The 23483-nt window shown below is 30.9% G+C and overlaps 2 protein-coding genes and 1 long non-coding RNA gene across 10 annotated transcripts in view; 1 reads left to right on the forward strand and 2 right to left on the reverse strand.

Moving 5' to 3' along the window:
- The window catches only part of LOC118068940 (uncharacterized), a 10128-nt gene extending 7254 nt beyond the window's left edge, over positions 1–2874 (forward strand). Inside the window, exons 2-4 of the long non-coding RNA XR_004690557.1 lie at positions 1251–2006; positions 2099–2197; positions 2701–2874. This is a non-coding gene — a long non-coding RNA (uncharacterized lncRNA). The remainder of the gene's footprint in view (positions 1–1250; positions 2007–2098; positions 2198–2700) is intronic.
- ERR (estrogen-related receptor) overlaps positions 1–14496 on the reverse strand; it is a 20155-nt gene extending 5659 nt beyond the window's left edge. For 3 of the 7 annotated variants that reach the window (XM_035086695.1, XM_035086692.1, XM_035086694.1), the window contains exons 1-3: positions 8183–8570; positions 362–514; positions 117–230 (exon numbers count right to left, since the gene is read on the reverse strand). In XM_035086695.1, the coding sequence (XP_034942586.1) occupies positions 117–230; positions 362–514; positions 8183–8224 (309 nt within the window). In that variant the 5' untranslated portion in view covers positions 8225–8570. Of the gene's footprint in view, positions 1–116; positions 231–321; positions 515–8182; positions 8572–14351 lie in introns of those variants that run through there. The other 4 variants (XM_035086693.1, XM_035086691.1, XM_035086696.1 and 1 more) reach the window with 4 other exon arrangements.
- A 204-nt stretch (positions 14497–14700) lies between these two features.
- Positions 14701–23448, reverse strand: DNApol-alpha73 (DNA polymerase alpha subunit B). Of its 2 annotated transcripts, none has more exons than XM_035086589.1 (7): positions 23258–23448; positions 22667–22940; positions 22502–22556; positions 16510–16595; positions 15527–16429; positions 15240–15449; positions 14701–15098 (listed from the first exon to the last, which is right to left on the reverse strand). In XM_035086589.1, exons 1-7 carry the CDS (start codon positions 23334–23336, stop codon positions 14789–14791), a joined length of 1917 nt encoding a protein of 638 aa, XP_034942480.1. In that variant the 5' UTR covers positions 23337–23448; the 3' UTR covers positions 14701–14788. The 2 variants fall into 2 exon arrangements, with proteins under 2 accessions (XP_034942480.1, XP_034942481.1); XM_035086590.1 differs by having other exon boundaries at positions 16510–16592; positions 23258–23446.
- Positions 23449–23483: the final 35 nt, after the last annotated feature.

The raw sequence follows: 23483 nt of genomic DNA on the forward strand, positions 1-23483 counted from the left end.
AGTGGAAGAGAAAATTTGATATCAAATAAAGTGTTCCCTCAGTTGAGTAATTATTATATAACACGAATAAAATAAAGGTTAATCAGAATCGTGCTGGGAAAGACTATTTCCTATACCTCAGGAGTTCCTAAGGGTTGTGTAGTTGAGGAGCAATGTTGCATTTCAGGACTACCAGGACTTGCACCACCACCACCACCTCCATAATCTGTCATATCCATTTCACAAAGTGCCTGCAACGTAAATGAATTAAATGTAATGGACTATTAATATATTTAGGTTAAGTAGAAAATAGTAATTAGCACATTCAAAAGGGTCACACACATATCAAGCACAGGCTCAAAGCCGCCGTCGTCATCTTTACCTCTTGGTGTTGAATTGTAGTACTCGGTGAACAGACCTGGTGGTAATTTTGAGTTGGAGTTGTGGGATTTTCTATTTCTTGTTTAATATTTGGTACAGTCCTATTATTTGATGGAATCATATTGTCCGTGGAATGACCTGACATCATACAGACCTGAAATAATAAGAAAAAAAACATTTTTTAATAAAAATTCGTTAAATGTTTATCTTATCTATAAAAGAGTACCTCGATCTTGTAAATTTTATCTAATCGAAGAATGCTGAGATAACATCTGTTATGCCTTGCATTTTTTGTCGAATGCATCAAAGACTAAGCAACAAAATTTTTTGCCAGAGATTTAAAAAATCTCTTCACGAACCATTGCATTTTTTTTTAAAGATTACTATTTTTAAGCTCGAGGGATGTGGAACATTTTTAGAACTGGTTACCAAGAATTTTTCATTTTTTTCTCTCGTGCCTACACCATTCACTCATCAGGCGAAATCGCTTATAGACGAACAAGAAGAACTAAACGGGAAGAAGGACGAAACTGAAAGTAATTACTCTGTAATTCTTGCCAGTTGATAGATAGATGGAGATATTAAATAAGTGTTTAGAAGCTCGACTAAAGATGGAATAAGAAAGAATATACATCTAGTTGACCTTGAACTCCACACACATTCGTGGCCTGAATCATCAAATCTCAACATCAGATTGAAGGTTAACTGTCAGTAAAAAATTGCATAGCCTAAATAATAAAACAACCAAGCAAACTCCCACCAATTTTTTCAATTCATCATTTCATTTAAATACAATTTTTTTGTTGCTTTTCTCATGATATTTCAATTGGATAGTTTTTGATGGATTCACCAATTCATTCTAACCGTGTATGTTTTTTTGTACTCTTCAGACTAACATGAACATCCGGAGGCCTTGGTGTTGTCGAAGTGAACGAAAGTAACGGCCGGGGTTGCGTAAGTCTCGACAGTGTCTCCCGGGTAGTAGTTATTTGATCCCGTGCGTTATCGAAAGACTCAAGAGGGAATATGGCGGAGGTGGAAACAGCGTATGTACTCAGCAGGCGGCAAATCCGTCAGATGCGGGGGTGGTGAGAAAGAGAAGAGAAACAAATTGGAGGAGATGAGGATTGAGGTGGAGAAGAAGGGTAAAGGAGACGTCTTGTTGGCCTTGAACTTGGCTTTTCTGAAGAGAGAACCGAGCCGTACGATCGCGAAGGCCGAGTCTGACGCGCCATTGCAATTTTAGATTCCGAACGTCGACGGAAACTACCGACGTCGACGACGTTAACCGCAATGGCATCGGCCTTGAAATCTACCGCTGCGAATTATTTTTTCGTACAAATTTCATCGACGAAAATAAGATCTTCAATTGCTAAACACGGGATTCTTCATTTTATTAATCAGGAAGAGAATGGATACATCTCAATTGACCATCATGTATTATCATATAAATTGCTATGCAGGTGGAAGAGATACTACTTGTGCATCAAGAGGGTGTTACTATGCATTGAAAGGGAAATTTTGGTTTAATGGAAAAATAGTAAAATTTATTTTAAATCTTGATTACCAAAGCGCACAATGACCGTGATTTATTTTAATCCTTTGTAGCCTATGATCTTGGAAAAATTAATTATGTTGATAATGAGGTAAGTTGAGGCATATAAAAAAATTATTATTAATCAACTACCGTTACTATTGTTATTAATATTATTGCAAAATTATTATTTGTTTGTTACAGAAATATTACGTAAGACTAAAAAGGGTTTAATATGATCAAAAATTTTCATAGAAATTGTATAGATAAAATGATAAGAATCAGTCCATCAACATTGCAGTGGTATGTTTGTTTTTATCTAGTCAAGATGACAGTTCCCAATTGAATCATAATTTGTGCATTATCTCATCAATAATCAATTGTTTTTTTCTTCTTAACTCACTGCAAAATATCTTATATGGGTTTTCCCTTTTTTTATTACAATTATTTCAGTTTCTTTCACCGTTAATTTTATTATTCTTTTTTTAAAATAATTTTTTTTACATTATGCAAGAGGAAAGTATGAAAAAATATTATTTTTCGATTTTTTACAATAATGATTATTTTTAAAAATGATATAATATTTTTCATATATAAAATATTTATTTATAGCAGTCGAATATGAGTTGAGAGAAGATTGCAATTTTTGGAAGAAGATTAATTATTCAACCTTTTAAATAAATCTTATTGTAATAAAAAAAAAAATAGATATTGTGCAAATGTGTAGTAGTAAAAGTAAATTATGCAGTTAATGATAACAAAACAGCTGGATAAAAGTAATTAATCACTAATAATTTATTGAATAGGAAGATCTTGTTATTATTAAATATGATCGTAAGTATCCTAACTTCCGGCGATCACTACATCGAAATTTTTCAAGGTTCTACAACGAGCATTGATGACTTGTCGGGCTCGTTTTCAAACTGGTTGATTATGTAAGTGTGAGATAAAAAAAAAGTTAAAAGCAAAGAAGTTTTTACAAGCTCAAAAAGTGTTGAATGTTTTAATTTATGTGATTATAACCAATGCTAATTATTGCTATAATTAAATTAGTTGTAATTATTTTTATCTATGTAAAATTTATTTTTTTCAAGCACATGAGATTACGTGATTAATACAAAAAAATGGAAATGCCATGCTACCATTTATCTTTAAGGTGCCTGACCTCGCTCAATTGCTTATCAGAACAGTTTGCATATTATTTGTTACCAAGTGCATCGTTGTCGAGTCAAATTAAATATTGATAGCTAATTTTATATACATAAAATTAATAAAGGAGGAATGTGATTGGTTAAATGTCATCTCTCATCATTGTAAAAATGTTTGAATAATAGATAGAATTATTTACTAAAAATATTTTTATATTTATCAATAATTAAATTAGTATGTAATTTAATAATTAAATAGTCTTTCTTGAATTTTATGGCCAATTAAATTGCATGAATATCGAAGTAATATCAAAATAGTTTTTGAGTACCAAAGGGAATCATTTAAAAATTTTTGAAGTGACTTTTTGAATATTTTTTCGATATGCATCGTGAATAGCTCGTTAATAAAGAGAAAAAAAAATATAATTTATTTTTAACTAGATGAAAAGCACTTAAAAAACCTTGCAGACTTTTTGATTAAATCATTCAGTTCTTAATGCATTTTATCCATTACTATAAATGATGCTATTTAATTTTTTCAATGAATCATATGAATTTGTTTATTACACTACTTATCATTAAATGTATAAAATTAATATTCTTAAATCAATTATTTTTTATTCCATGAAATTGGAAATTTAGTTTTATAAAATTATAAATTTTTTCGATTGTTTTCTATTAGTGTAATAAATCACTATTGTTTTCAATATGATTAATAACGAAAAAATTTTCAGAAATAATGAAATGTGATAAAGTCCTTAGATCGTCTGATCTCCCCCATTTACATGAAAATTGACCAGGAGACGATGAAAGCAATGTAGAGCAAGTGTTAACAAGGTTCATTAAATTACGTGTATATTAGATTAGAATTATAGATAATTATTTCCTCAATTACCTCATTAAAATTTTTTCACGATAATATCATGTAGACAAGTGTGAATTTCACACTTTTTCTTCACTTCCAACAGTATATCGTTAATGCTCTTTACATGTATTCCTCATTAATTAATTTATAAATTGATTAATTAATAATTGAATTAATTAAAATGCTCTCATTTAATCAGTTAGATAATTATTTCATCAATTACTCAATTTGATAAATTTTTTCTCTCTCTCTCTCTCTCTCTCTTTCTCTTTCTCTTGAAATATATATTTCTTATTGCTAGAAAGCCACAGAAAAAGTCTAAATTTATTTATCCAGACTATGACCCTGACCATTCCAACCCTCCACTTCACAGAAAAAGCACGTCTCGATCGATATGGACCCGAAAGCTCTGTCTATAAAAAATCAGCGTCACGCATTTTCTACAATTTATTCTTGTTATAAAAAGCTCTTTGTTCTCAAACAAAAAAAAATTATTTTATTCTCCGCAAATGACGAAAGTCTTACATCATGTTCCGCATAATCGATAATTCGCTACAATAAAATATATTGCATATAAAATGGATAAACATATTTATTATCAACTAAATAATAAGTTATCTATAAATACTTTTTCATCGTTATATCATAATTCGTTATTTTTCCTGATGCTTGAAATAATTAATTGAATTGTAAAAATAGTGTCAAAGTAAAAGAAATATCGACATATATTTTTTTTTTTAAGTTAAACACATTATTTTAAAGTTTCAGTTGCGTGTTAAATAAATAGCAGATTAATAATTAGCATTGATTGATTATAATTTCATCTGATTTATAAATTAAAATTGTATTTTATTCAATAATCTGAAATATATTAAAATGGAGTTCACATTTATTTCAACACTGTAATTTTATTTCAAAAAAAAAAAAAATTTTTGTTTGTAATTATTGATTAACATTTTTATGAAATATATCTAATGATTATATACTGTTTTCTTTTGACTTATTAAATATCGATTCATGAATACATCATCATTTCGATAAACACTATGAATAGATCTTCATTTGTCACGCTAGGTTTGCTATAAATATCCTCTTTTTTAAACAAATGATCATTTTTTAACAAGTTATTGCCAGAGTCAGTCTGAGTAAAATAATTGAAAAATTTTATTTACTCCAACTTAACTTGAATACTTTTTTTAAAGACATGTAATTCTTGTGTTATTTAATAAAATAATTTTATATACTTCAATCCTTTTTGTTACTTTACTGCTTACGTAATATAATTTTATCGTGGGTGTATCTATTCCTGTTGATTTACTATAGGTCTTTGATGAATTTTACAGAGCATCGAGAGTCAATTCAAATGAAATTAGTTGACAAAGTTGGTTTTACAGAATATTAGATATTGAGTAGGATGATAATGAATTATAATCAACATTTTGCAGGCCAAGTACACTCAAATAAGGTACAATCAAAAATTACATTTCTGATAATGTTATTATTTTAATCATGTCATACAGTTTTTTGTAAAATCAATGTTTATATTTTTTAAATTAGATAAAAATATTCTATGGTATTATTTATTCTTCATTAGATAAATTCATTTGAAACATTTTAATCTAGAATTTAGAATTCATTGAATTATTTCTCAATAAAAAATTATTTGAATAAATATATTTATTGTTCTACAATATTTAAACATTAATAAAACTCGAAAAGTATGATTCAACTGAAACAATTTTTTTATCAATCCATAAAATCATTCTAAAAATATATACAAACGCAATGAAATTCATTTCACTGTGAAAAGAATTTTATTAAAAATCTTACTGATAAATTAAACGATAAATATAAATGCATCAAGAAGTTTTATCATTCAATTAAGAATGTAAAGACATAATTGAAAGAGGAATACAATTTTTCTTATAGTAGGTTATTATATGTATGTATATATAAATGAGAGCACACACCACAGGTCAGTCGGAAATGTTCGTGTATTGGCTCAATTACTAGATTATTACTCCTCTCCTATCTGTATATCCACATATACATTTAGGGACCGCATTTCGACCTCAAGTATCCTAATGCTTATTTTTATCATTTTCGCCAGACGTAACTGGGTTAAAAAAATGAAAGTTTGCCTTTTTTTTTTATTCTATTCATAAATAAATATAAATATAATACAGACCATCATGACGTAATCAAAGCTTTCTTTAAATGCAAATGATTTTTTTTTAAATTTTATTTTAAACCTTGCGCAATTATTTTTTTTATAAATTTCACGTTGTCGGAGGTCAGCGTGATAGTATATAAAAGTTGAATATACAGTTAATTCTTTATCTATCATATAATATTAACATTGATAATTCTTGACGAATCGAAACAGTGAGATGTGTAAATCACTTGACTCTGGCGCACGTGAGTTTGACATTCGCATCCTGAATAGCCTGATTTCAATACCGGTCTAGCGTGAATAAAAGAGTGAGGATAAAAAAATGATAAAAACATGAGCGATTTTGTATGAGAGAGTAAGAGAGAAAAGTTGATATGTAGTTAAATCAATGGTACTTGAAAAACATTGAAGAATTTGCCCGGTTACATAGTGTCCAAGGTTAGGGCTGGCCCGGCTGTCGAGTGACGTCACCGACGTCTCGTGGCCTTAAACTTGACTCCCCCCCCCCCGCGCGCGGCGACGCCTTCATCACCCTGGTGATTGTCGATATGTACTCACTACAAACTTAACTATGCCGCTGTTGATGCTACAGAGTTGTCGGCTGACTCTCTAGACATTCAGACGTGCCTTCAATCTATCGCAAATATCTCTCAGTCTCCCTCTTATTTTCCTTCTTACGAGAAAAACCTTCAACAGAGCATCTCGTGGATTTTATCAATGCCAATCGATGAGTCGATAGATAATTTATACCGACATGATGAGCATCCCAACATTTTTCACATATTTTATATTTTTTCCAATGCGGTTGGTGACTTAGAGATACCTTTATTTATAGCTGATGAAGTTGATGAAAGATTTTTCAAGTCTGAATCTGTAGCGATAATAATATTGAGACAATTTAGGAAATTGAGTTGTGTCGAGATAGAAAAATGTACTGCTGATGATATCAACATCGTGAAAACACTTGTGTATCTTTTGTTCAATGCCATATGGATTAATCTTGAGATGAATACTATATTTGGTTCCAGTAGTGTAGTAGCTTCATACCAACTTCAAAGTGAATATATTATATAAGCGTTATAAGGATTAAAGGGTTATAAATGATAATATAAGTAGATATACCCAGCTAACAAAAACATTTATCAACCAATGTCAGATCTCCTTCTCCACTTTTCGTAAGGTGTCATGGTAAAAATGTCTCTTTGACTTGAAAATTTTGTTAAAGTCAAATCTAAATAACTGTTATGAAAATTTTTCATATTGAAATTCAGATTAATCTTAAAACATTCGAGTGACATATTTACCTAGTCCAATCATACCACACGTTTTAAATTGTCTGATAAAATGTGGAAAAAATGTTTTATCTTACATGTTACCATAAAATAGCAATAAAAATATTTTTTTATTTTGTTTTGGATAATATAAGAGTATTATATCGATAGAGAAGTTAATTGTTGTAATATGCAGACATATTTCAGTCATAAAGATGAAAAAAAAAAAAATTAAAACAAGCAACTTGATGGATGCAAAAAGAAAAAAAATCATTTTTTTTTCTTTTGGCGAGTGAGATCATTGTGGAATCTTCAAAATAAACTGTTTTTTTTTTTCCTTTTTATCTGGTGTCTTAGTTATGTATGTAGTGGAATCTAGAGAAAAAGGCGTTTCCATGTTCTCAAACCAATCATTAATGACTGAAACATTTCTACCACAAAACTGCTCCAAAAAATCACTGAATGATAAATGAATCTTTTTACATAAATAACAATTCATTTTCTAGACATTCTAGACATTTATACAGTACATAAAAAGAACCAATTGAAATACAGCCGAATTTATCAAGACAAATTTTTGTCAAAAGAATTATATAAATCCAAGAATTCTTTTATTTGGATTTACAAAAAATAAAAAAAAGATAGATTTGCGAAGTTGTAGTCTGGGTAGATAAGAGGAAAGGTAATAAAAATGAGCAGCAAAGAAAAATTTTTGGCAATTTTTTCGGCTTAAATAAAAGTTGAAAATGATACTTATTCAATGATAGATGAGCTTAACAGACTAGTAGGATAGTAAAAGACATGAAGAATAACACAACACATCGCACCTACCACATCGTAAATCCATGCGTCCATGGCTGTGTTGTCGTACATCCCTGTTTATTTCCTCCGTAATTGATGATTTTTAATTCAAATAATAAACCTTAAAAATCACCATTAAATTACTATTTATTTTTCATTCACTGATATTCAAAGTCTTAACTTCTTTTTTTTTTAAAAAACAAAAAAAATTATCTTTTAGATTAAAAATATATTTATAAATAAAGATCCTTTGTTAATTTTTGGTGTAAAAAATCGAGTTGGTATGCGTTGACTATTGTATGGAACAAAAAACGAGTTTAAAAAGGTGCAATAATCGCACACGCGTGGTTTGTACAAACGCGACAAGTGATGTTAACGGCTCGACAGACCGCGCGCGACTGTGCGATCGCCCCGGTTAGGTATTATATTCCCTGTTTTGTGTGACACAACGGTAACGTTAAGGGAGTAGGCTAACTTGTGAGAAAGAAAAGGAGAGAGTGAAGAGGGCGGCAACGAATTTGCAATTCACAGGGATTCTACGTTGACTATACCAAGTAAGTTCTCTTTGTCTGTTTATCACATAGCCCCCGAATCATACGAATTTTTTCACCAGATTAATAATATCAGACATTCTTACATTAATGATATGTCATCATTCAAATCGTTTTTTTCATTCAATTAATTGATTTTTTATCTGTTAAATAATCGCAATGTTTAATTTATTATAATAATCAGTAATCATGATAATTATTTTATTATTTGCGAGATAAATGTAATGAAAGATGGAGTATATGTGAATAGATAGATATAATACATTATGTAGATGAATTTTATAATAAATCGAACTCTACTCAATTGACCTTTAGACTTTTGCCATGATCTTGAATTCTTTCAGATGTTCAAATACACATCGCAATTGCGGAACGATTATAAATTATAATTTTATCCATAAGACACAGATGTGAAACGTAAATTTAAACAATGTGTGTATGAAAACCTTCTAGAAAATTCAAAAGGGAGATAAAATTATACTCCACTGATTTTTAGGCTTTAAATTACGAGGAAAGTATTGAAAAAATACTTGTACATGTAGTGTGTACATAGTTTACAACTGATTAGAACGATGTCATTTTCGGAGTTGTATTGTTAATGATATTCAGTATTTTTTTTTAATACTGGTAAGTATTGAAAAAAAAATATAACTGATACGAATTACAGATTGTAGAGTTAATAAAAAAAATCAATATTCGCTACTGAAAGATACTTTTAATTATTAATTAATTAAAAAGATTTATTGAAGTGGAAAATATAATCACATTTTATTTCGTTAATGTTTTTTTTAAATTTGTAATCAAAATTTTTTTGTAATGCAATAAGAATTAATGAACATTTAAGATTGTTGAGAGAAAGTTACTAATTTTTAATTTAATTCTTTGTGAAATAAATTCTGTTGTTATGTCGTTGAAAAAAATAACATAAATCTATAAATAACTGGAAAAACTTTTCTGTTAGCTCCAAATTCAACCAACATAGTTGTAGCAGGAAATTCATTTTGGTCGTTAAATTACAATGAAAAAGCAATAAAAAATCATAAATCAACTGAATTTTTTTATCAGTCCAGTTATTTTATGATCAAAAATTCTATGGCTTTATATCATTATTATATAACAACAAATATCAATTCGCAAACTAAATAAGTCTTTGATTATTTATTTAATTCTTTTTTGTTTCTCATTAAATTTACTCTCTCGTAACGGAAAATTTCAACTTTTTATTTATCTTTTTAATAATCATCTCAATCAAAGTTAAAATTATTACTAAAAAAAAATTTTATTTTTATACAAATTTAATTTCAATCTAAAATATGTAAAAATAGTACTTTTGTCTAAGAAAATAAAAAAAAAAAACCATAAAAAAAATCGTAGAACATTAAGTCAAATTATAAAATTTATTACTTCTATAGAATGTCTCAATGATATCACAGTTTGCAAGACTTGTTAGTTTAGACAAGAAGGTCGTTAACACTGCTTAGAAATAGATTCATAGAGTGTTAGATTGATATGTTATACAAAGTAGAGTACATGTCTTGAAGGTTCAAGTAAATCGATGGAGCTGGGAAAAAATCTCTAGAGCTTTTTGAGGATGAAAAGACAGACGCATGGGAGCTTCTATATGGCTTAGTTACGCGTACATAACAGTGTGCTCTATATTTAGGCGGGGGCGGTGGTGTTAACACCGTCGAGATCGAGAGGAAGGGAATGATGACTGTCAAGGCAAGGAAAGAAGTAAGGGGTTGCCAACGTCGATGGCCTTGAACTTGGTTATTCGCTGTTTTTGCGGCGTCGTCCACCCAAAACAGCCCACCAGCGTAGACATAGAACTTGAAGCCCGGATTGATATTTTCTTCTTTTTTTTTTTCATTTTCATTCTGATTACTCACGTAACTTTTAACGAAATGCCACTATACAGGCGGCATTTGATTATTTTTTACTTTCAGAGAAAAGCTGAGGAAGTGAGTAATAATTGGATATTGATGAATAATTGATTCTAAGCTATCCTTTTGATGATCTTATTTTCATCAACAACTAATGAGTTATATTTTTTATTTTTAAATATTCTTTAATTATTTAATGTGTTGTATATATTTATTATTATTAATATGATTTTATACAAATACATTAAACATTGAATACGAATTGAAAATTTATTTAAAAGAAATTAAATAATGAAACATGTTGATGTCTTTTTTTTTTATTATTATGCTTTGATTGAAACATCATTTATTGGTTATTTTACAAAGTTTTCTGTATATTGATTTTTTTTTAACCCAATTTATTTTAGTTAATAAAAAAGCTTCATTTGTTCCAACATTTTCAACGATTATGAATTAATTGAAATAAAATCAACCTTTTTTTTCCTACGCTCTGTAAGAAATTAAAAATCAATTTGGTTTCAATTAATTTTTTATTTAGTTTGTTTCAGCTTTAATCGTTATGATAACAAAAAAAATGTCTAGATTTTTATTTATTTATTTTATTCTATATTATTATAATCAGTTGAAACCATCTCTATTGTAATAAATATTAATCTAAAACGTGTTCTATTTTACCCTTGTTTGTATGTATAATATTATATTATGTTGTCTACTCATATTTTCTAGATGGATTATTTGATAAACTTTTTAAACGATGAAGAAAATTTTTATCAGCCAAGATATAATTGTATATGTAAATGATTTAATCGTATTAACATGTATGTATAAGCATACTACTTTACATTGATCATAAGTTAAAAGTAATATTAATATATTTATGAGTAAGTAAGTAAATTTTCTTTCAAGTTCATATCACTTTTATGGTTACTGATAATCTTATTTAAATAGTTTTATATGATAAAGCAATTAATCTTTTTATTATCAATCAAAAAATTATGAAATAGGTAAATCTTTGATTTACATAGTTTATTCAAAATTATTCCAACATTAATTGCTTACATCTTATTTAAATAATGGATATTAATATTAATAATTTTCATTTTAAATATTTTCTTTGCTAATAAAATTAAATTCTTTTAATTGCTTAAATTAAAAATTTTTTCTCAGCAATGCTTAAGAATGGAAAAAGAAGAAAAAGTAATTAACAAGTGCCCCTATACAACACTAATAAAGGATAAAGTAGATCAATATTACACAATTATTTTGTACGAAGCAAAATATTGGAGAAAGTAACAGTTACATAAAATGGTAATTACAACAATGATGTTACTTATTGACGTGTCTGACTCGTCACAATACAAATATGTTCGAAAAAATAATGATTTTATGTGGTCCTAATTACAATAAATATTGTATTATATTTGCCAATATATGAATATGTATACAAAGAAAATTATTTTGAACGAATATTTCGGTAGTTCAACTAAATATTCAATATAATCACCACTTTCACTTTGGTTTCAAGTCTGTCTGATGGTACAAAATAAAGCGACGAGTTGGGGTTGAGGTAGGCAACCCACGTCGAGCACCGAATCGATATGGACACTCTCGCTTTCTCATACTACTCTCGATTCATAATATATCCATTGCGTATGTTTTTTTTTGTCACAATGTACTTGCAATCATTAGCTAAACGTTTAAAATACTAATTGAGCTATTTACGAGGAAGTTTGTTATATTGCAATTAATCGATAAGCGTCATTAAGATTTCACTAATATGCATAATCTATGTAAATAACAGCTCTTTTGAATAACGATAAAGATAATATTAATTAATTATTTAATTGTACTAAATAAACCTTTTCAATGAAGTATTTCATTAAATACTCATTTACACCTTTTCGATGGTGCATTTAATTGAGACTTTAATTAAAGGTCATTTATTTTTCATTTCTTTGTAATGAAAGCTGTACTTAACATAATTCATTTTTGATAAGATTATTTCTAGGTTCATTAATGGCAAATATTATTTTTGTAAGGAAGAATTGCAATATTATTATTTAAAAAAAATTAAATTAAGTACTAGTTTATCAGGAATATTTTTTACTTGAATATTGTAAAATAATAAAATAAAATCTAAATAATTTAAATTTGTGTCAACAATAACTACAATAATCTTTTCTTATCATAGTAATTTCTATTTAAGTGTAATAACTATAATTCCACTTCTTTTATAAGTATATACAACTACTGAAGTATTCATTATTCACTCCCATTGTATATGACGAGTAATCTCTAATTATTTAGAATCAGTTCATTCTATTCTTATGAGCTAGTCTTTTTCAGAGAAACACTCGACTGTTTCGAGAAGTATCAAATTCAATTGTGGGGTCTGAAAATTATCAATACAACAAAGCTTGAGCTTTTATAATTCGCAAGGGTTGGCAAATGTTCCCCAGGCTAACAAGAGATTCGTATTCTGATAATTAAATCACCAATTCCATATCAAAAACATTGCTTTAGGGTTGAATATTAGATGAAATTAATTGCATTTAATTTTAAAAAAATAATACATTTCATCAGGATTAATTAAATTTTTTTTTTGTACTCCAAAGCCTTGAAGATTTATTATTAAAATAATTCACTTCCTATTCAGTAATTTATCTATGTTTTTAGTGGTTTAAACAATAATTAAAAATAAAATCTTTATAATAAAACTATCCTGTAATTTTTTTTTTGCATTAATGTAAGTGAATCATCATTTTTGTTGTGTTGTTTAATTGTAATTAATCATAAAAAGGTATGCGAATTTCATTGAAAAGTCTAGCAAAAGAAAAATTCATGAATTTTGGAATTAAAGCTATAGAATAAAATGATATGACTTAGATGTACAATTTGCTGGCATATAATTCCTCTCTCACCCTCTTTGGTCGTCATTAAACGTCCGGTTTATTAAATTGAGCAGTGCACTCAAAAGAATTATTTCTCAGTATTTAATTATTGTGACTCTAAAACATTCATTTACACATGTTTCAACAGTTGACACTATTAATTGTATTATCGAAAATAGTTATGCATAGAAATATTTAAACAACTTCTGACAGTTTTGTAAAAAAAAAAAAAAACAAAAACAGTTGTGACAGGTGTAAGAAAAATGGTAATTTTTAGAGAAAGTGAATGTTGCATTGAATAAAATGCAACTGTGTTTGTAAAAATGTTGAATAATATTAAATTTTGTATTCATAAAAAAGCTCATCATAAAAAAAATATTGAATATTCATGGTCACATTTTATCAATTATCTCCATAAAAAGATTTTTATTTATTATTGATAATTATTCAATCTGTTGTCTTATTAATTATTGCATAACAAATAAAAAAATTTAGAATTTTTTCAATCAATCAGACACTTGATAATGCAGATCTTTTATTATGTATTGCAGTGTAGAAATCAAGGTCACTATCATTATTATGAAACAATAATTTCTGATGCATTTATTGACGATTAACTCCATCAAATTATCAATAAATTGTTGAATTTTTATTGAAAATTAATAGTTATAGAATATTCAAGGTAATTAAACTATTTTTGAATAGATTGCATCAATATGCACAGAGATGCAGTGCATTGGAAATCATAAATATACAGATTTTGTAACAAAGATGGCGACTGTATTCATGGTTCTCAGCCTTCTAGTTTACAAATACAAGTCAAGGACACTCTAATAAAATTAAAGAGAAAAAAAACAGCCATATCAATACTTACCCTCGTCATTCGCAACGTAGATTGGAGCCTAAATTACTCACGTTGATATTTTTTAACGCGAATATTTACGAATAACCCAAGCAATGGCCGATTTCACAACTCACTTGGAGGCTAAGCTTTCGAGACTGGGCAAAGTGTGGGTGGCGCCACTGTTTGAAGCGATGTGTTACCGGCAAATACCAGCTGACTGGGTTTGTTTGGTCAATAGGAGGGTGCTGACCCCTAAAGATTATTTTAGAAACCCTTCATACAATGCATCAAAATGTTTGATTTTAATTTAATTTATAAGCTTTTAGTATCTTCTAATTATTGGAGAAAATTTGTAATTAATAAGAGTCGTACTGAGAAATATTATAAAAAAAACTTTATTCAAAAAGAAATTTCAATGTAATAAATAATATTATTTTTAATAATATATCAAAAGTATCTTATTTCAATTAAATTCTCAGAACTTCGCCATCAACACAATTTTCCGACCATTGATTATCAACAGGACGGATATTCAACCGAGTAAATATCCCTTTTGAAGCTTTAGAAGGATTTAAAATGAGCGTTCCATGACTCCATTTATGGAAATGCTGCATAGCTGAAGGTACCAGAAGGATATGGGGTTGAGTATCCATCATGCTACAATCTGCCCACAAAAGGGTATCAAGAGGTACTTCTGGTGAGGGTGGATGGAGTGGATAAAATGATGATTGTAGTAATAAATGTTCAGCTAAACGACCCAACTTGTCTCGCATATTCCTAGAAAATTATTAAATAATTTTATCATGTTTTAACATCGAAAATTGCAAGTTATTGTAATTGTTGTTCTATTATTTAATGTTTTTCAATGACTTCTCGAAATAATTAAATTTCAATACGTAGATATTTAGAAAACCGTACCGGCTTATTTCTTCACTGCTAAGATGTCGAATAATATCAACAGATGTTGCTCCAATAATTAAACCCTCAATATCAATCATACAAGGGTCAGGCATTAAATGTAAGTTTCGTTTTTTAAGTGAAGCTCGAAGTGAAAATTCAGACGTTGGATAAAATCCATCATGATGTGCATCTTCATATGAAGGAATAAGCACAACTTGTGTGCATTTTCTGTAATTCATTAAAAAAAATAATAAGCTGAAGGAAAATTTAAGAAATTTGAATGGAATGAAGTGAAAAAACCATACCCTTCAACATATCCCATAATTTTTGTAACTAAATTTTCAAAGATCTCTTGATAAGTCTTACTGTGTTTTTGTTCTTCTAAACAAACGCCATCATCGATAATAAATGGTCCTATAAGAATTAATACGTTCGGTTCCATTTGAGCAACTTGACTCATCAAATTATAGAGTGGTTGATAATCGTTTCCTGACTTTGGAGCAGAGAATGGTCCAGCACCGATAACAATCTGTATTGACTCGGTTAATTGTGGAGGCTTTTCAGGTCCAAATGCTGCGCCAGGTATAATTTTATAAGCCGATAGAATTTCTCTGGTTGGATTTCTACCTTCAACCCCCACAATTTGTCCTGGGAAAAAGGAAAAACGTTGAAGTCGACTAACATCTAATGGAATGCATTCTTTCTTCTTTCTAATATCTTCTGCCTCGGGATCTCCAAAACCACTTTTTTCTTCAATGTTCACTTCATCATTATCAAATTCCTGAGCAAACCTATCCAGGTCAAATGCACCTTCAGCCAACTCATCGGGTTCATATTCACCGAGGGAATGAAACCAATGTTCGGTTTCACCCACTAAAAGAATAGAAGCAGGGTTGAGTTTTCCCTCGTCATCACAAGTAATTCGACCCCATGTTCGGAAATTATCAAGCGTTTTCTCTCTCACATTTGACGTTATTACAAGCTGTTCTTTTTCTTTTGACCAAATGTTATAAAAGACCCCAGCCATCGCTCGACATAGTTCATTTAATACTACGAAGTCACTCATCTGATTGTAGAGAAATGGCTCGTTTGGTGTCACGTGAGGATCGTTAGTTTTAGTTATTTTTATCTCGCGTGTGAATGAATTTTTCCAATCATCTACATTTTGTCCAAACTTCAAGAGAACTGTTCCACTTTTACTGCTTTGTCTAAAATTCCAAATTTATGATTATTATCTTTAAACAACAGTTTGGTAATTAAATTAATTAACACAACCATTTTTACTTACAAGTCGGTAGAATTGACCTTTTCACTATTCAATGGTTTGTCATCCACAATAATTTCTTCTTCTCCAGGGCTTCTTTGTTGAATCTGCTTAGAAATGAAAGACTTATCAGCAACAGAATTCAATGTAGTATCAAAACGAGGCCGGGAGTCTGAAAGAACTAGTTTTTTTTTCATTTTAAACTCATGACTGGTCTTGAAATTTCCTTTTAGATGGCTGTAAACAGGACTCCGTAGACGAGTGTGTATCTAGTCACGATAGTTAAAAAAAACGTGCACCAAATTCATACTCGTCCATGGAATAATCACTGTATTTGATGAATCAACAGGAAAATTATCATGAACAGTCATGAGCAATAAAATGTTTAGTTTGAAATCTAGAAACTGATCAATTATTAATTAGAGTAATGAATCATTTCAAAACCAAACTATCGATTTTTTGTTTTATAAATATGGCGAATAGCGATGCCGATAACCAAACGAACTTAATGAGTGTGGATCTAGTCACAATTTTAATGCATGTGCACTAGACCATCACTCACTGAGTTACATTTGGTATGAAATTCCCTTCATCCTATTCTTTGTTATAAACGAACAGAACAAACAATAATATTAATTATTCATTTCCTACAACTGAACAAAAAAAATACATATCGGTAGGTTTTACAATGAAATATAAATAAAGTATGTAGCTAGTCGATAAAATTTGTCATTGCTATTATTCACTAAATGTACACGAGTCGTTGAATAGCAAGTCCTCGAATAAGATGCGGGAAGGTTAACTGCCGTTAACCTGGCACATTCAGAACGCGCTTCGTTGTCCGTTACATATTACGCTCAAGTTTCTTTTGCCGTCTTTTGCTATTTTTTTCTCTTCACTTTCTTTCCGTCCCCTCGGGCACTTGGCAGCTTTTTTTTCATTCGGTAACGAGTTCTTACTTGAATCTTTTTACAGAACTTTTTCTTTCTTTCACACCTCAATATGTTAGTTTCATGTAATTCTTCAGCAAGCAATATGAGAAATTGGCGCGGAAATATTTCTCTTTCAACTATTAGCACGTTTTACACTATATTGTCTTTATTTTGAGCAATATTAAAATTATTTCTTGTAACGTTACCCACGAAAGGACGGCCCTGGACTGACCGTTGAGTGAATATCGTGGTCTGCAGAAGAGAAGGGGCAATGTAGAAGAGATGGAGCGAGAGTGAGGAGAAGCCTCCATTCGCTGTACTCGATCGTGGTTTTCGGACCGATCTCGGTTCTTCTCCCCTCTGTAGCAATCTGTTGTCTCTCTTCTTGACAACCGCGTCTGTTTCCCGCTTTATTCTTTCTGCCAGGGGCCCATTGGACTCTCTCCCTTACTCTTCTATTCTTTCTCAAGGCATTTGCCAGCGTACTCTCGACTACCACCACCATCACCACCATGACGTTCTCCCTTTTCCCTCCATGTCTACTCGTCTCTCGGCCCCTCTCGTCATTGCTCCGAACCGTGGGAAATGACGTTGAACTTTTACCAGTTACTCGCGTTTCACAATGCGGGACGTAAACGGCGAGTACTCGCTCGAGATTTCAAACAACGAGGGGAGAAGAATGAGACAAAGCGAGAAACAGAAAGATATATGATCGATTTGTCTTCCGATTGGATCCTTACGTATACGCGGGCATTGCGTGCAAGTCACAAGAAATTACGGGATAAGGGGTAGAGAGAAGGACATACAGGGAAGAAAGAGCTGAAGAGAGATTGGGCGGCCATTCGTCAATTGCACTTAATTGGTTGAGACAAGTTATGTCTGTAAGGAATTATTATTGAATCGTCAACTGTCGATGAAAGAAAACAGAACAAATATTCAAATAAATCCCTCAAGGGAATACACTAAAGCCTATTACCCATTTTTCCTAGAAACATTGTCATGAAGAACAAAGAAAGTAAAACCAAACATTTAATCTCCTTCTTAATAGTAAACCAACTGTGCCAAATTTTCTTCAGCAGTAAATCCTTGAGGAACCTGCCGAGTCAGTCGCGAGATTACCCCCCATCAAGAACGGGATCTTCGAAACCGAAAAAAAAACCTCCGTTGTTTCCTTTCTGTGTCAGGTAGAGCGTCTTTTGAAGCAGGTTTGCAAAATGGCCGGAAGCAGACAACGAACTTGAGACAATTTTAGATATTTAGACCACGCGGTCTGGATATTTTTTCTTCATCAAATTACCACCATGTATACGAGAATAGAAGCCAAAAAAATTCAATAATTACATGTAAGAGAAAGTAAACAATTTTTTTTTTAAATGCAGATTATTTTGATGACTTTGGGAATGTAGCAGCGTGAGAAAAATAAAAGAATAAAGAAAACTACATACTCCCGTGGGTGATAGAAACGTATTTGAATGTTGAAAAGAGGGTCGTTTACTGAACAAAGAAGGTTGTTTGGTGTTTCTTCTTTATCGTAAGACGCAATCGATTCGAGGAAGCGAAACGCTAAGGGAATGTACATCGTCGTCTGGTTACTTATAATAAATCCAGATAAGCAAAATAGAAGAGATAAATGTATTTAACAGAATGATTAAAAAATTAATGAAACGTTGGATGAACTTCATATTGTCACTCGACTCAAGATTGAAATTATTCGATTACAATATTAACTTGCTAGACACAAAGGAAACGATCAAATGAGTGTCAAAAATCAAAAACGAGTAATGAAAAATAACTCGAGTATCTTTGATCCCAAAAGGGAAGCAACAGGTAGGCAAGGAATAGCGTCCGGTGTCTTGCAAAAAGCGCCATGATCGTTTCCAAGAGTTGCCTGTCGTAAAACCAATGATAATTGACTGGACATCTCAAAGGATCTTGAACAATTTCCTCTTCGTGTTGAGGAATAAAATAAAAGTTGTAAAAAACCAGCCTACAAATGAAAAAAATAAAATATTAGAAGAAAAAAAATAATAAAATGGATGTAATGGAAAAAATGTTTTGAAGTTGTAACGTACAATCACATATCACTCAAAGTCAAGGAAACGAGTGAACGAACAAGAACTTGGCGGAAAATTTTCTAACGGTCAAGCCAACCGGAACTCCCGAACATAAAGTAACAGGTTGTTTGTTCCGCTTGAAAAAAAAATCACACGCAGCAAATTAAAGATGCGCATATATACATAATAATCGTGTCTCCCAACAATAATATTTTCACTGCTTTCACGTTCACTGTAAAAATTCCTTGATACACGATCATATATAAATATTATAAAGAAAAACAGATAATGTTTTCACTCTAACGCGTCTATAAAGTAGCGTCTTCTAGCGTCACTCTATTCAGCAGATCTGAAGTAGGGGGGAAGTCCTGGGGATGTGGCTGTTTTGTGAGTGAAAAGAATCTATACCACCTTTGAGAATATTTTCAAAGAAAATCCATTTAGAATAACTAGAAATCACACTAAATAGTCAAGCGAGCAATGAATATACAAGGCATATTGAATGAACACACGAAGATAACCGAGGTTCCACGAGTATCTTTTATTCTGGCGGTTGATCTTCCAGAAGAGAGAAAGCGTGAGATGGGGTACACCAAAGCTTAACTGGCTTGGATTCGACGACGCCATCAAGAAACCGGATGGAAAGTTGAGAACTTTTGGAAAATCGTGCTGCTGACTGTACACACTTATACCACGGAATGAATGAGATAAAATATACGATAAATATTACACAAAACGAAATATATTTTATTTAAACATTTGGTAGAATAAAACTGTCGAAAGCATCGGCTTTGTCTTGAGGAGCTTGGGTAACGCGACGCTAGCGGCAAGACGCGTCCTTGAAAACTGAAATTATGCCCTTTGGAAGAAATCTAGTCGGATTTAAGTGGAGGGGAATCGCTTGTGTACACCGTGGTGTCCCTCCTCTCCTTTTTCTTTACCACTTCCTTCTCTCTTTTCCCTTTAACCACTACTACATCTCTCTTACTCTTTGTTCTGAGACAACTCAGGGAACTGGAATCGTGCACTCTCCCCACTTAATTCACTCTGAATCCCCGTTTTACCTTTGAGGGAGAATTTCTTATAAGGTGGGGATAATGGCGGCAATCTACCTGGAGGATTTTTGTGGAAGGAATTACAGGGGCCCCGCTTACGCTAGGGCCTGGGGGACGAGAACCACCTGTCGGGAAATCGTTGGAAATCTCTCTGAAGCTTCTTTCTGACACGCATTCTTCATTTTTCCTCCTTTTTTTTTTACTCATTTTGTTTCCTGTTAACTCACACTACACTTTACTTTCTTCAACTTAGTTCAAAATGATGTATATATTTTTCTATTATTTCCAAATTGTACAGCAATCGTTAGCATAACAATTCCACCACCATTTGACTTTTAAAACAGATTTCAACTAGTATATTCAAAAATTTGTTACATATGAATTCTAAGTCGTAGTATATATAGATTAATAATCAGCTACTACTACTGTAATATATGATAAGACGTGGCAACATCACGCATTTGTGTTGAAGCATAAGCCAACTACACCAGCTTGCTTCATTCCAGTCGCAGGAGAACTACACGCTTGGTGTGCAAAACTAGTGGCACTAGACAGTGCCGTAGTTATTTTCCGTAATTGTTGAATTTTATTGGTAATTCGAAAAAAAAATTTTTTTTATTCATTGATACCAAGAAACTGATAGATGACATACTCAATATGCTATTATACAAATGTTATATTCTGTGAAAAAATAATGTTATGAGGCTTTTGAAATGGAGGTCAAACGAGGACAAAAAAAAGTTTTGAGGGTAGAAATAAAAAACATCATCAGGAGATTTACGTCGAGGATTTCGCCTACATCCTACTTTTACGTCCCACGGGGGCCTAGAGAAGAATTGGGTCCACAGGTAGACTCGTTACGTCATTACTACTCTATACTGAAGACCACAAAGAATGTGAGACAGCGTTGCCAAAGTGACCTGCGTAAATCATCCGCGTTATTCAGGAACCTTTCCTAGATGATGCATGTGAAATTTATCATCAACCGTTAGCAATTTTGTCTTATTCATCAGGGCAAAAAAAAGACAATAACATCTGTATCTCTGTTATTTCTTTGATAACACTTACTACATCATCAAACTGATAGGCTAATGTCTTACGCACGTGTTTATAATGATTTTCTACTCAATATTTCTAAACTTTTTCTAGCTATTTCTTTTTCTAACGAATCTAAAGATAAACTTTCTAGTTTAATGAGAAGTTTTATTTTGATTTGACTTGCTGAAGAATGATAGAATTTATAGTGTGTACTCACTCTCTATCACAAGTATTTGATAAGGAATGTTATTCGTTTTGATTTCCTCTATCAAATATTTCCGCACGATCAATTGTTAGCTATTTGCTAAGCACCAGAGATGAGTAACAGATATGAGAACCATCGAACTCAGGAAGGCAATGGAAACGCTTGTTCAGTTTTTTCAAGATCTTTGGTGGGTTCACGTGGCAACGGCAGAGATTCGTACGATCCCCAGTGTTGCCAAACTGTTTTATACTGTCGCTCAAGAGTCTGAGACATATCGAAAGAATCTTGTACATATACTCGCAAAATCGCCAATCTAAAAAGTCATGTAAATTTATTATGTCAACAGTTTCAGTCGAATATAAATGACTTCTGTGCTTTTCAATCGAACGTCATGTTCTACAATTCATTATTTTTCAAGTCTCGTACGTGTCTGGCTAGATAAGCTAATAATGTACTGAACATTGTAACTGATAATTAGTTGTTTCAGGAGTAAATTGATTGATAATATTGAATAATTCCATTTTTCAATGTATAAAGCAGTTTGGCAACACTGGAATGTATGTAATTTTTGTTCAGATAAATTTTACGTGAAGTACAAATGTGGAAAGAAGCCTATAATTTAAAAGAAATTGGCATCAAATTATAAACGAATCAGTAGGCTTCAGTTAAATTGAAGTCGAAACAAAGAATTAAGCATGAAAGTTTTGGAGAAGAAATCATTATTGTACTTACATTTTTCGAAAGTTCTTTCTTGTATCCATATATTTCCAGAATATCTTCATCATCCCTATTTATTTATAAGGTCTTATATCATTTATAAAAACGTGCATCTACGATTGACTTGTTGGTTGAATGAATCAAGAAATGAACATAAATAAGTTGATATAAAAAGGATACACGATTGGTTTTGATGCATTTAATGTACTTGATCTCGATAGATCGATATCAAGTTTTTCTTTCGGCTCATCTTCTTTCTTGAATTCAGTTACTGATGGTTTTTTAGGTTTATCAAATCGTTCTTTTATATTGAATACACACCACTCCTCGAATTCTTCAACTCTTTGCACAGTCACATCGAGATTTTTATCGTCTTCTGTACTTTGAATAAACTCCAACCATTTGTCCGTTATACCGTCAGCATCAATGTTGAAATTTTCGCAAATTTCCACACCTGCAAGATACATTTTATTTTATTTATTTTTTATACTCACCAGTTTGAGGTTACCGTTTTAATTGAAACTTAAGACAGCGCAAATATTATTGTGAAGCTCGGTACAATTATATTTTTGCCTTTATTCAAAATATAAATATAAAGTATATTTGTAAATAAATTAGTAATTAATGAATGTTCAGTAATAATTTTAGGAACTTATTATGAATACCACATGCTTCGTAGAAACAATACGTCGGTTATTTTGAATGAAGTAATTTATATATAGAAAGATTGTTTTTATTATCAATAAGTATAAAATCATTTCCGTATCTTACATTTTTTTAATGCATCAGGTTCTTTTACTTCGTATTCGAATAATTTGAAAATTTCTGCTAATTTTTTTTCTGACTCCATCGTTGCCTCCAAAACACTGACATTCCGCCAAAATTGCCATGCTGACTCGCTCAGACGCTTGTGCAAAGGAAATGGAATGCAGCGCCGCCTGTGTGACTTTTTGGCGGAATTTTTAAAATTTTATAGTTAAATATATTCAATAACTCT

The sequence above is a fragment of the Chelonus insularis genome, unplaced genomic scaffold (assembly GCF_013357705.1).
Source record: "Chelonus insularis isolate UGA/USDA-ARS -01 unplaced genomic scaffold, ASM1335770v1 contig_403_pilon, whole genome shotgun sequence".
Lineage (NCBI taxonomy): Eukaryota > Metazoa > Arthropoda > Insecta > Hymenoptera > Braconidae > Chelonus > Chelonus insularis.